This window comes from Argopecten irradians, chromosome 1 (assembly GCF_041381155.1).
Source record: "Argopecten irradians isolate NY chromosome 1, Ai_NY, whole genome shotgun sequence".
Classification (NCBI taxonomy): domain Eukaryota; kingdom Metazoa; phylum Mollusca; class Bivalvia; order Pectinida; family Pectinidae; genus Argopecten; species Argopecten irradians.
The window spans coordinates 37618864-37634391 of record NC_091134.1 but is presented as its reverse complement, the minus strand read 5'-3'; the positions used below and the strand labels follow the sequence as shown (position 1 = coordinate 37634391).

At 32.8% G+C, this 15528-nt stretch overlaps 1 protein-coding gene across 1 annotated transcript in view; it reads right to left on the bottom strand.

Annotated features, from left to right (window-relative positions):
• LOC138326588 (protein dachsous-like) overlaps positions 1-14037 on the bottom strand; it is a 30243-nt gene extending 16206 nt beyond the window's left edge. The window contains exons 1-6 of the mRNA XM_069272681.1: positions 13549-14037; positions 4717-4797; positions 3387-3431; positions 2475-2605; positions 2239-2274; positions 655-750 (exon numbers count right to left, since the gene is read on the bottom strand). Coding sequence (XP_069128782.1) covers positions 655-750; positions 2239-2274; positions 2475-2605; positions 3387-3431; positions 4717-4786 — 378 coding nt within the window. The 5' untranslated portion in view covers positions 4787-4797; positions 13549-14037. The remainder of the gene's footprint in view (positions 1-654; positions 751-2238; positions 2275-2474; positions 2606-3386; positions 3432-4716; positions 4798-13548) is intronic.
• Positions 14038-15528: the final 1491 nt, after the last annotated feature.

Sequence of the window (15528 nt, the reverse complement as noted above, 5' to 3'; positions counted from 1 at the left end):
TAATGTAATATCCGTAAAATAGAAATTGAATGATATTTCGTCATACGCTAATTCATTGACTACAACAGTTATAAATAGCTTTCAGAAAATAATTCAATATGATGTGATCATATTTAAAGTAAATGGACATGTGTGTTCACCATTTTACGTTGCAGTTATTATTGTACATATATTTAACATTTCGAATATCTTATTTGAATTGAACAAACAGAATGACTGAGAACGGAGACATCTCTCATACACAAACGGTACCTACCTCGGAAACGTTGATTGTATACGAGGAATCATGGGTATTTTTAATGAGGATGAAATATTTTCTCCTTTTTCTACTAAAATTTTCATAGGTAAATGTTCTTCCTGGACTAAGTAACACACATGTAGTCCTTATTTCATAATGTAATATCCGTAAAATAGAATTGAATGATATTTCGTCATACGCTAATTCATTGACTACAACAGTTATTAATAGCTTTCAGAAAATAAATCAATATGATGTGATCCATAATAAGTAAATGGACATGTGGCATGTGTGTTCACCATTTTACGTTGCAGTTATTATTGTACATATATTTAACATTTCGAATATCTTATTTGAATTGAACAAACACGTATGAACAGAGAACGGAGACATACTCATACACAAACGGTACCTACCTCGGGAACGTTGATTGTATACGAGGTATACATTGAATTTATAGGATGAATATTTTCTCCTTTTCTACTAAATTTCAAGGTAAATGTTCTTCCTGACTGAAAACAACACAAGTTTTAGTAATACAGCAATATAACAAATAAAGTGTAAATATTATATTATTTTATCATCTGCAAATCATAATATTATTTATCGCATGATCCGCCTGATATCTAGTGATTTCGCCCGTGTAATATTTTTGCGTATGTCACTTGTGTTATATGACCTAGAGCGATTTTCATTGGCCGTAAATTCATTGTGATGTCAGACAGAAACAATAAAACGACGTCAGAAAAAAAAACGTGACGTCAGGATTACGATGACGACGGGACAAAATGGCGGTCTCTGCTGGATTTTCGGAATTAATTTTGACGTGAAATTCTTTGTAAAGTAGGTTTTTGTAGTTATGTGATAAAAAGTATCTTAAATTTGTGTTCATTTCATGTGAGATTTTATGAAACTCGTCTCGAATTTTTGCTCGTCATGGCACGCAAAAATAAAAACTTCTTAGACTCGTTTCATAAAACCTCATATGACATGAACACTCATGTAAGATCCTATATATGATATCAAATATTCTGAGTGATGTATTGATATAGCAATTCCGAAGAGTTGAAAACTTTTCGGAGTTTAAAAGACTGATCCACACCTCGTTTATCGTTTATTTATCATTAGTCTATGTTTATGACACGTTGTCTTCATATAATATGGTCTTACTATTACTTTTTACGATCTCAAATTAAAATGCTTCATTTTAACTCACACTATATTAGTGTATAAGCTGTCAATTTTTACTTTTCGCTATGTTAGCATATATGTACATTACACTTATCTGATAGTGTTTTAATCACTACCTTTAGTAACACAGTGTTTGTACAAATTCGAGTGTTCATGTTTAACTAACGTCTTTGTTTTAAACCCTTTAATTTCTGTGATATAAATGCAAACCTATATCTTTTGATTTTCCACATTTTAATATAATCTTTGTGTTGTTAACCATACATATATACTTTTGTTTGTCGTGATAATAGCTCACAAGAGCTAATGTTATTTGTAAGAAATATGCGACTTTAAATAAAATTTATTGTATTGCATTGTATTGTAGCAACAGAGAGACCTGGCGCGAATCTCTAACCAACCAAAAAGTATGCTATAAAATATAAACTGTTGGTTAGAAATTCGTACCAGGCCCCTGTGTAAAGCAATACATTTATTAAGAACATTTCTTGGAAATAGTTCTATTTCTGATTATAATACGATATTTGTTCAATTGCTATTGTTTATTATGCAATCTATTATCAAATCTTGTTGTTATTTATAAATCTGATCTCAAAGCTACGTTATGATGACATTAAACTTTCCAATAATCTTCATGGGGAGCTAATGTTATTTGTAACCGCCAATCAATGACTAGGGTAAGAGTATAACAAATAAACTAAGAATGTAACAAATTAACTAAGAATTAACAAAATTATATAACATAGTAACGAGCTTTTAAGAAAATGAAGTGAAAATGATTTACTCCAGAGAAAATGAATATTTCTTACATCGCACTGAAAACTGCAAGGTCTTCCTATGAAGTCCTGCAATGAAATAGTAAAAGATAAAAAATAAGGAAATAATGAAATGTAAAAATATGCACAAACTGTTATAGAAAAAAAATGTTTGGTTAGATAAAGCAAAATTGAATCATTATGATCGTTCATGCATAACCCGATATTGATTAATTACACATGTAGTTAGCTAAAACACAGATATTCAATTTCAATTAATTTTTACTTACACAATTCGAAAGCAGGTCTATTTTCATATGAAGATCTGTTTTGTTCAAGTCAGTGTAGTTTAGGTACATGAAGTAAGCACATTCGGAGGGAATACCCACAAGAGTACAGTTCACAGTGTAGAAGACACTGTCTGTAACAACAAACAGCAGATAACTTAAAATGAGATCATAAAATCAGTCTATTTTTGTTGGGGTTCGGTAAATCACTTTTTTTCTCGTTCTAGAGAGAAAATATCTTATGTAATTCATTATAAAATCGTCAGTTAGTAAGGTTACCCTCACTACATTTTTTGTATTGTAACAAATGCACAAAAAAAACTAAATCAATTGACTAATATCTTATTTTGAGCTAATATATTTCTATAATCGGGACAGCAGAACCAAACTAAAATAGATTTCTTGAAAAAACCTTTTGCGATTTCATAGAAAGATGATTGTTTCGAAGCCCGCTGGTTGGGTATTTAGGGTGCATTAGTTTCACAGGTTTAATGTAAGTGTAAGGCAAAACCTTTGAATGTAAAACGAGTAAAGAGATTAAAAAATATTTCAAGTCTGTTTCCGACAGGGTGATAATCAAAACTGCAGATTTAAAAAAAAAAAAAAAAAAAATCGGTCTTTTTTGTTGCGGAATCAACACAAGATGACAGCCCCATCTGAAAGTTAAGTAAGATGGTACATCATTAAAATTTTCAATTCACAGGTGTATGAGAATGCCTTTTTCGATTTCAGTATCAAATTAAAAGGATCAGATCGGTTTAACATGGGCAGTGGCGAACGGTAACATTATCGTCTATGAAAACCTTTCGGTTCTGTGGTATCTTATAAGAAGCTACATGTATCTTATATTTAACATCTGTGTGTCTTTGTTTTTGTCAAAATTTTGACACTTTCACGCATATTTTCATTTCTTACCTTTCTTTATATCACGATCTGATATTTCTATATTCGGAATTACATCTGGAATTGAAACAACGACAAAAATCATCATGTTATCCAACCTGACATAGATTTATACATTCGTGTTAAAAGAGATAAATAGGTTGCAGATGCCTTCAGTGTATTGGTCATTGCTAAAAAGGAGGATTACGGTCATTTTTATGGACCACTAAATTACCAGTGTTGAAATAAGTGGTCAAGGCTGATGTCTATAAGAAATAATTAGGAAATGTTCCGAATAGAATTGATTAGTCGATTTTACCAATACCACTAAACACATATATTTATATTCACATTGCCACTGCACAGTACGTATATATGGTACTTCTAAACCCAAGGTCTGATAATCTCCAGTTCTCATGTTTCAAGAATAGCAATGCATAATACTTTAACTGTTTAATTCAACCTTCGTAATTTGCATTGAGTTGTATTTAGTAATTTGTATTGTGTTTCTATTGGTTGTAGCAGGTAAATGTGTGTATGTAGTACGTATATTTAAATAGCATTGGGTAAATCGACACAACCCTTTTAATGGTGCATAACTGAGTACAAAGAATTGTGATTTATTTGTGTGGCAAAAATGTGGATATATGGATCATTCAGAACACTTCTTTCTAATTGAAATCAACATCGACAATACGTGGATTTATACATTACATTCATGTGCACATTTCTGAAAGAATACTGTAGTGTTTTGTTTCTATTTTCCACCTCAGATATATTTAGGGAATACAGCTGAATAGTCCTAAGAATGTCAGATGAGTGCACAGTTCGGTTTAAGTTGAGCTAACGGGGTATTTTATTATGCGTATCTGCACGTTCAGTACTGAAATGAAACTGGTTTGACAGATACTGCTTTTACACCCACACATGTGAGCACTTGTGGGCCTATAGCAAAAATGGCCGTCAACAGCCTTAGAAACGATGACCGATAAAAATGTTTCAACTTGTATTGTCAGATTTAAGAACTATTAGCTCATAAGCTCTTTACAGAGATATTGTTGGGTTCATATGTATCTAGATATGATCACAATAAAATTGGATAGGAAATGCTTCTAAGACGAGTTATCTCTAAGGAAAGTAACTCATTCATCCATCAACTACTAAGCCATTAAAAGAACCATCTCAAAAAAGATATTAATTATCATTCCTTCTTGTATTGATAATCAATTGTATCTATGAATACAGTAGATCAAAACAAATTGTATTTTAAAATCATAATTTCAAAGAATACTGAATATGATTTTATAATAGTTTTTATCAAATACATAAAATGAAATATACCAAAACAACTGTTATATATTACCTTGGCCAGTACAGTGTTGTAATAAAAATAGGAATCCAAAAAGACCGGAAAGAAACGTTGGTATCATCATTATTTGTCCTTCTACAAAAGAACGTTTAACTGATTATTCCAAACACATTAAAATAATACTGGGTGATTTTATTATGTCATATAATGTTTGGTATATATTCATAAATACGTGTCTAAATATAGAACACAATTGATATGGTTAACAATGCATGTTATCCTTTTGAGATAAGCAGACAATGACATCTATACCTTATCAATCATCCACCACGTGTACTAGCAAGCCAGACTGATATGAAGAACAAAATATTAAAACGCACAAACGAACGATATTATATCAAAATAATAACGGAAATTATGCACTTTTAATTGCAAACCAGGCAAAAATTATCTTTAATGGCATCATAATGACTAATAATTGACGTGAGATGTTTAAAACAGTAGATCAAATCCAGAAAATTGAAATTAAAGAGATAGTCTTAAACAATAATGCATAAACAATTTTCTGGTACAAATAAGTGGAAAAAAATTCTTATTGTTTGGACATGCAAATTATTGATTTGAAAGAACAAAATCTCAATATTCAAGGACACATCTTTAACCAATTAACTAACCAAGGTATGTAAGATAGATAAAATATATGCCATTTGTGTTGAGTACGACTCACAGACGACTACATCTGAGCGGGGCTGAACAAACATTCCGTCAATAACAGATAACTTATTGGAATCGAACCCTTGAGCTATCAGTTCCGATAAGCATTAATTGGTGTTAGTATCTGTACCGCCTTTAGCTATAACAACTTGACAATAAGATATAAATCGATGAGTTGTCCGAGGGCATGTAAAGTGTGTAAATACTAACATTCATCACAATTTTCATACTACTAGGGAATTTAACGCTTCGTTGAGTGCTTCACGCTGTCACCAAACTTGTTGATATCTTTCTTACAGTTATCGCATTACTTGCATGCTTAATTTTAAGCAACTTTATCAAAATATATATCATTTCCTCATATACTTGACTCTGTGTCGACGTACCATATAAAGCCACCGATCAATATCAAATCAATTGAAATTTCAATTACGTATTTTAATTTGCAGCAGAAAGCCTAACAGTGTATGAATGAAATTAAAATGATTTCAACAAAAGTCTTTCTTATCATTGCGTATGTCTTAATAAGTCAAAAATATGTAACTTACACAAACATTGTTTATGAATGGAATAAAGATACCAGTAGGAACATGACCAGAATAACATAATGATCATAGTACAAAATGGTCGTGTAGAAGTAACAATGTTCTTACTTTACGACAAGGTGATTGCTGATTTAGCCACAACCTAAGCAAACGACTGTTTTATGCTCAAAGCTTTGTCTGGAAGCCAAAATTTCTGGGAAATAAATAATTTGTAATCTCATCAACAACCGCTAAAATAATCCAAATGATATTTAAGATTAAACACAAAGCTATCAAAATTAATGATGAAAAATCCTCTATCAGATTTTATTGTGGAGATCAAAATATAAGAAATTATTCATAAATCGTTATATAAGGCAAATAATTTATGTGATTATTTTCCTTATATACGTTGGTCTGTATTTTAAAATATCAAGAAAAATATTATATAAAATATGTGTTAACGCCCAACACCATATTGCACAAGCAATAACTACTGGTCAAGACGATTTACGATTTAAACAGTTTGGTTGTATTTTACCAAGTCGTTTTAGTATCCCTTATCTATGTTACATGAATATCTTTTTTATTTTGATACCCTGACGTCGTGTTATTTACGGCACCTCTTATCACACTTCCATACCTGCTATTTTATTTGTACATGACTGTGGGGTATGTTACAATTCTCTGCTAGATTTACTTTAAGGATTTATCGGTGTGTTGTACTATACTACATAGGAATGTAAGAATGGTGGTAACTGCAGCAATAAATCATGGCTCTGTCACGTGAAATTGTCCTAATCTTTATTTCTTACATACAAATCATGATAAATATATTTTTTACTGTGCATTCATTAGCAAAAACTGCACACCAATAGTGTTTTTGCAGCCACTTATTTTCATTTTCATACTTTTCACAGCTCTCCCATTTCAAATATAAGGTTTAAAAGCTTGTTTTCGCAAAAAGCCAGTAAAAATAATATGTAATACAGGATTCTTCGAGACATTGCTATGACATACACAGGCAATATTTCTTCATGTGGAATTTCACGTGAATTCACGCGAATTTCACGAGAATCGGGGCAAAAAAAGTGAATTTCACACGAAGATATACTGTCTGTGCACATACATAAAATCAAGCTGTTTTTATCAACAATAAAGAGTATTTTAAGCGAAATGTTTAGCAGGCATTAGTCCTTCCATAGCCATGATAGTGAGTAAAGTGGTAAAGGATGGATTGTCTCCGGTTAGAACCAAATGACATTGTGGCCTCACATGTTACTGTCCAATAAGTACAGATACCATTGTCGGTAATGAACCCTTACCAAGTATCATACTGGTCAGATGAAAGTAAGCTTTTCCATGGGTAGATAGGATAACATACAAACAATAGGTCTTTGCTTGTAATATTTCTTTCATGCTTTATTTAATACGGAAGTTTCGAGATCCCAAAACGACATGGAAAGTACAATTTCCCGTCGATTAGCCACCATCCGGTGATTATGACGTCATCATTTGACGTGAGTTTCGTAACGTCATAATCACCAGAAGGTGGACTAATCGACGGAAAATTGTACTTTACCCAATACTGTAGCTCAAAAGACTTTTTGACAGACGTTTTGGAAGTATAGTACGTCGGGTAAGTATATTCGTTCTAGCGTTATATATCCCAACATTTAGACTCTCAGCAATATAAGACATATAATGTTTCCTTCCCCCGAAAATGGTCTATATATGAAGTAATGCACTGGACATGAACCCTATACTAACCGTCTGATTTTTTAAAAGACAAAACAAAAATTATTACTACATTCCCATACCTGTAATAATATGTTACCAAACGCATGCACAGCCGCAATAAATAAAAAAAATGCACAGTCCTCACCCAACCAATACCGTATTCGACCCGATAAGTATTTCTGTCCCTATAGGCGCCCCTCTCCCTTTTTGAGGCCTGAATTTCACCTATCTTAAATCCAATGCCAAGACTGAAATCATGAAAACTGTAAAAAGTTTCATTTGCAAATTGATTAATGGCTTACTCTTATTTTATTTTTATGAAATGTAAGCGCTACTTCATGTTTTTTTTTTTAATTTCCAAGCGCCATGCTCGCTTTTTGTGACGAATATGGTAACTACTTTACCGGTACGTTTCGATACCTAACACGGTTTGTACATTATACCCTGTGACCAGTACAAGATATATCTTCGGAATTCAAGGATCGATATCAGTTTTGGTTATGTTGTTAACCTTATGCTGTTTTCTATTTTTAGATATAAATTTGAGACTAAAATTAAATCACTTTTCAAAAGTAATTTCATTGAATATAATGAAATATCCATAGTTTCAAGATGAGTGAAGAAGTAAAGACATGTTACTGGACTTAACACTACCAATTACTACCAATACCAGGAATAGTAACGAAAAGGATTAGCAGCCATGAATCGTATGTACAGATATTGTGGCTACTTAAAGAATAACACACTAACGCCCCCAGGAGACATGTAACGTTATCAAATATTGAAGAAAAAACAGCGTTATCTGGTTCAAACCAGAAAGAAGATTATTCGACAATACAGATGACATCATTGTTATTGGAAAATGTAAAAACAATGTGGTGAGCTGTCACATCGATAGCATGAAGAGCAAACATTACCCAGTATTAACACTAAAACACCCATTACATTTAACACATGGTCAATACACTGAGATAAAACACTATACTGCCCAGCTAAAAATGGCAGTAGCTTTATTCTACCGATAGCAGGTGTACAGCAAAGTAAAAAAGGAATTAATTAGGGTATGTAGACTCATCATATCCAAAGGGGGATAAAACGACGTCTATTTATGAATATAATTATGAATAGAAAACCACGATGGCTCTGTCACATCAATCACACGTGTATCACAATGCCAAATGGGGAGATATCACAACGTCATATATTGAGAAATTACAACGTCCAATATTGAGAAATAACAACGCCAAATGAGAAGAAATAACATCGCCAAATAAAGATAATTACAACGCAAATTAAGAAGAAAAAAAATATCAACAAAAATGGTCAAATGACGTCAAAAAAGGCACACAAGTGTATATAATAAAAAGAATTCAATCTTAAAGACACTTTCAGGCATTTACATCTCTGGTGACTTAAGACATAACGTGCGATGTTGCCGACATATTGCGTAAAACATAATGACGTCGTTTTGACGTTGCTTTTCTGACGCGTTTTTATAATGAATGTTTTTACCGTTAACACTTACCTAATATAACCATGTAGTGTTAATAAAATATTGGTACATTATTTTAAATAATGATCATTGAATTACTGCAATAGATATCAGTTTCACAAGTTAGACTTAAGGTTTTGCTGTTACTCTGACCAGTCGTAAATATGTGGGATACATTACGACGTCAGACAAGTAGTTACAGCTGTATCTCACGGCTACCCCGGAATTTAAAACACAATGACACCCATTCTATATCGGCTAAAGTCACGATAACACGTATTTGTATTAGAAAGGTTACCAAATATTTCAAACAAATGGGCTTGGTTCGTACACAAGTTGTTCTCACACAACAAATTTCTGGAGATGTATAATGTACCGTGAGCAGTGATGGTATGGCATTGAATTGGATAACCTCGCCCATGGCACACCTCGCTTTATTTGATTAGGTCATGATTTAGGCGATAATAATTATACAATATGAATTAATTTAGCGATAAGGCTACGATATCAAGTCCTTGCCATGAAATCTATCTTTGATTTTGAAAGAATTACAATTATGTGTAAACTGTTATCTCCAGAGTAGACATGCGTACTCTAATAAAGAGCGGAAGCTCAGTGAATGAGATTTGTTTTGTAAAGTTTAATAAAACAATTACTTTTTTCTCGCATGGCTATGTTGGTATGTAGCTACTACTGACAGTAACCCAACGGATCGGATTCATCCTAAGTATGAATTATATATGAATGAGAATTCAAAGTGCAATTTGACACTTTTGCTCTTATAAAGCAAATATTCCATGCTTGAGTTAATTATGTAGATATAACTCAATGTTACATAGCTGTGAAAAGAGCGAATTGGACACAACGAGGATAAACGGTGACATTATGTTTAGATATAAACCCGATCAACTCCTAACAACCTCGCATGACCTGCTTGAACAACGGCACGCACCATATATCTTAATAACCACTTTTTGAATACTTGAGAAAGCGCATGATCATCGACCATATTTTTATTTGAAATCGATTGGAAAGCTAAACTTACTAAATCAATAGTGAGATCATAAAAAACTTGAAATATTGAAATTTCCTAGTATGAGTTTTATCTGTACGTTTTTTAAATGGTCATAACCAGACATATCTTTTGGCCCTAAATTATGTAGAAGAATGCTGATACACTTTATGTTGGTAAGATTAAGTTTGAGTTTAGGATCAAATATTTATCTTAATATTCATTAATTCAGATAGACTAAACCATCATCATGAAAAACTGCAGAAACGTACAATTCCGAATATGAATCTTAATTCTTATTTTGTTCTTTTACAGTATCATCTATACGTAGTATTATTTGATTTAAGAATAACTCCAAAACGTCATGTTAAGGGAAAATATTGAGGTACCATTAACATGGGATTGCAGAATACAATTGAAGTATGCAGGATATAACTTACATGCTTGTGTTTGTGGTGGCGACATGGAAAGGTACAGATAAGGATATCTTATCGTGTAATAAATGTATAAAAAAATAAAACGCCGTCTTGACATTCCGGAACACAAAAAAACAAATATTCTAAGCGAATGCAAAACGTTCAAGTTTTGACATAGCAAGTAACCAGATTCGTGTGTTATCTCGATTTTGCTTCCGTGGAATCGATTTATGGATTGTCAAACAATATGCCGCCCTCCCTACCTTCCCAACTTTGCTTATCAAAGTTATGAAACCACAGTCTTTAAACCGGTTTATTTCTTTTAGTTTGTTATTGAATTCGTTGCAGTTTCATATAAACTACACGATTGTTTTAAATCAGACACTACAACAAAACGTTACTTGATCTTTTGTTCTCAGTCGATACTATACTTCATTGTATGTATCTAGATGTAAAATTATTCCATAGTAAATTAAGTTAGTGTCAAAACTCCATTAATTTTGTGGAATTGAATAGCATGACCTATGTCTAAACATGCGTTAACAAGGAAGTCTTAAGATATGCCTGCTCATATCAAATGTGAAAAACATTATCTTATCTCAAGGCACGGAGAAAACGCAGGTAATGTGATTCATGTAGCTACATACAAATTGATTTCCTGTTGTTTTACAAGCGCGTGAATTATTATTGGTAAATTGCTGTATTATGACCAGACAAAAATATACATAAATAGTTTACTCCTAATTTGAATTCAACAGCTATATCTTCATCTAAATTTGCTTGACGTTTATATTTTATGCGGTTAAGTATCCTAAGTTTACTGTTTTAGATGTTAAAGTAACAGATGGATGGTTAAATGCAGTGAACAGTCCATTTAAAAAAAGAGATTCGGATATTGTAAATTGGCAACAATAACTTACCCGGTTTTGATTTATGAAACTGATGTTTTGTCAGGATCATCATGTGCAGGTGTTCAGATAAAGGACAAATGCAAAAACAATTTTAACACTTGAACCCTTATCTTGCATGTAACCAAACACATCATTTGTCGTGTAAACAACAAACTCAATCAAAGACCATTTACATGTCCAAGTATTTAAGATAGTTAAGATGATAACACAATATTTCCCCAAATTATGTTGTATGTAGTAGTTGTCGGATGTTAATTTAACAGCTGAAACTCTCCATCAATTACAGACGATCCCTTTTTGAGGTATATATGGTATTGTATTCTTTCATACCTACGAGTGTAATACTAGCTGGTCTAGGGCAATACACTCATGTCGCCTGAGGCTGTATTGTATGGGTACCTATGCAATAAAGCCTCGTGACGTCACGGCGTCAACAAAATCTCCATTTCCTCGGTAATATTTTATTTTTTTCACAAATATGACTGGTTTTACTATAACAGATGCAGAAAACGGAATTTGTGTTGAAAATATCACGTAATTTTTTCATGTATGAAAAATTGACTTCCGGTCGTGGATTTCTTCGAATTTATGGCAAGCCTCGGGTTTTACTACATTTTGTGACCCTCGGGTAGAATATCCCTATCCTTCATATCCACATATGAAAGAGTCTTATAATATTGACCTAGTAGAATGATACACATACTGAGAGAGAGGTCATTAATTGTTTTAATTATCGAGGTTGACATAAACACTATATTACCCTAATCAAAGGTCTTCAATCTTTGTACTAGACATGTAATTTGTTTTCAAGTTCGATAACATTCACATTATTTGATATGCATATTGATTGCAAGCTACATGGACCAAGAACACCTCCTTGAGGAATTCAACTTCAAGACCAAAAAATGGCCTAGTACTTCCTATATTAGAAGCATTGCGTAAAGTTATCAAATGATAGAGGTAAATAAAATAGTTTTAAAGGTATTTCCGGAATGGTGTCACTTCAACATTGATTTTAACTCAATCGTGGATTAAGAAAGAATCACAATTAATTATCGAAGATTCCTGATGAACATAAAGAAAATAGAACCAGATTGTTAACAGGAATAAGTTTCCGTCTTTCACATATGTGATGTAATTTTTATCTTTGTTCTCAGTTTATGTACTTTTATATCCGTAATATGGTTGCGTGAAAAATGAATAAGTACCCCTAACTGGTATGAATGCTCCCCTGTTCATGCCTATACTGCAATACCTCATATCAACCCCATAATGTTCAATAACTGATAAAACAACATGAAATAACAACACAGCCGTGCGATATTGATTTCCATAATCTATTTCACACGATAAGACACGTTGAAGATAGGCGTTCTGTCACAAATTAATTTTAAGTGATATCGATTTGATTTGTATTGTTATTATTTATTCATCAACAGTAAGCACTGCATCGTAAACATTGTACATTTGAACAACAGCTCAGTTGTATTAATGGAAAGGCGGATATGTGATATTACATAAATAATTAACGTTAAGACCGTGTTCTTGTACAGATACTGTCATGACAGGTACTGTCTGTGATTATGCCATTTACCCCACAGATATTGATGTTTTCCCAAATACATCCAAGTGCTTTTGATCATCATAATGCTACATCCAAGAACAATATGTCAGAATAACATCTTCATAACATTCAAAGATGATGCCAAACATTGTAAAGTAATAATTTATATTCAATTATGAAGACGTATAGAACCGTTAGATTTAAATTTAGATGACTGTAATCCAAGCTGTAATAATAGCAAAACTACCACCATATAAAAGGAATTCATTAAATATTTCAAATACAAAAGCTTAAGTTTGTAACACTTAGTTGAAAATATGATGGATTTGTATCCAACAAGGGCCTAAACCATACACTGTCTTATAGCATTTAACTTGATATTTTAGCTTTACAAGTTGATGTTAACAATATTTTTCATACAGCAATAATACCTTTTTTACCACTTTTATGCAATATGACAATACATGCTATTAACAATCAAAACGGATAATATGGTAATGGAAGAACTCTTACCTGTCCTTAGTGTATTAAGTCCAATATGATATCCAATAGAATCAAGTTTTAAACGTCCGGTTCAAATCTCCCACATCCTCTACTGTGTTGAATTATCAAGTCTCCATTGGTAAACCCCGGAGGTGTCTACACCATTAACATTTGATTAAAGTGACGCTTGTAGTTGTTTGTGCTTTCTGAGAGACCGGATTCCTGTGGCACTACTCGCACGCGCAGTGGTAAGGATAACGAGTACACCAGTGTCCCTTATTCCGGGGTGACCTTCTGGCTGGACCTTAACCAGAATCAATAGAATCCCTAGGGAGAGAGAGAAGGAAGTCCCTAGTACCGTAATGTCGTTCCTTCGTTGATAGTAATATCAATACGTATACAGTGTAAGGCTTATCGGCATGTTATCCATTAGCCTTACAGACAAGGAGAGATAAAGGCTGGGGAACCGCAGGTAAAAATCCTTGTGGTACAGGTATGCCGACCCAACTTGTGTCATAAAATAAATACTCCAAACAATGTAGATAACACATGAAGGAGAAGAAATAGGACTTCAACGTCTGAACAATTGGCCAATTGGCTGTGTGGACTTATTGATAAACACGGCAAGTATGACCGCTGTTTTATTTAGATAACATATGGTTTCAAGATGTAAGACTTTCTTTCTGTGTGATGGATTGAAATCGATGTACTGCATTTAATATTGGTATTAGTTATTGAGACGATAAAAATACTTTTAAATAAAGCATTGCAGTTGAAATAGACATTGCATGGCTAAGGTAGATACATGCAGATATTGACAGAACATTCTATTTTTGGTAACATTGCAGTGTCTTTTTATCCTCTTGTGATGCCATAATGCCACGTATCTAAGGCATATACATCGCATTAATATAATTAAATTCCAGTTTTGGCAAAGAATTTGGTCTGTCTCCATTTGAAACCAGAATTGCGTTGCACTGATCTGTACGAATTTTCGGTAATATCCCTTAGCTTCGGTTTCGGTTAACATTATTTGGATTCATTACCCGATAAATTTGACACAACTAAGATTTCCTGGTAATTCAATTCTCAGAAAACTTATATGCAGCCAACCTGTCACAATTAAATGTGGAACAAATAACAGTGTACCTGTGTTTATTTCATTTGTATATACAATACATACTCTTTATTTGTCTAAATGTTATCAGACCATTTTAGTGATAAGGTGTGTTTTTCAAAGTGTTCCAAGGTAGGACGTGCGTACAAACCCCAAACCAATGTTTCCTGAATTTATGGGTCAAATAGGTTCAGAAAAAAAGCCAGTCGAAAGTCAAAATGTGTGTGTAGAGGCAGAGGGGCCGGGGTTACATATCTGGCTACCAGACTATATAGCAAAATTAATTTAGCTAGTTTTTGTTCTAATACTTTATTCCTTAAAGAAAAGGCGGAATCTCATCATCAATGGTATGCTTAAAAACACAACTATTTTCCTACCTTGCTTAATTGATTCGTAAAATCATGTAGTAATGTTATATTTGTATTGATATATTTTATCAATGATCACAGCTGCCTATCTTATATTTGTTCCAAGTGTTCATATTTGTTTTCGGCCAAATAGATTTAATAGGTAACTAAAAGAGTTAACGAGAGACACATTTCGTGAGGTGAAATTCGCAAATGCGTTTACGATGGGATTGGATAATTTGTTAGTATGCTTTTCATTGTATTGAACGTATTTTATCTTTCCAATTTTGTCCCCGCGCGGCAATTATAATATTTGCATATTACCGAGTTGTCTGTCCTTGCGGATAAATATTGATTGATTATTACGTCATGTTCATTTAGGTCTAACGTCATATTTTTCAGAGCAAACGACTTCATTTTTGCTCACAAAGTAACGATGACACAATTGATACCAACTCGAAAAGGGGAGATAAATCTGTATTATACAAAGAAAAAATATTCAAGCTATATATGTACCTAATCGAATCTGGCCGTGTGGATATATTT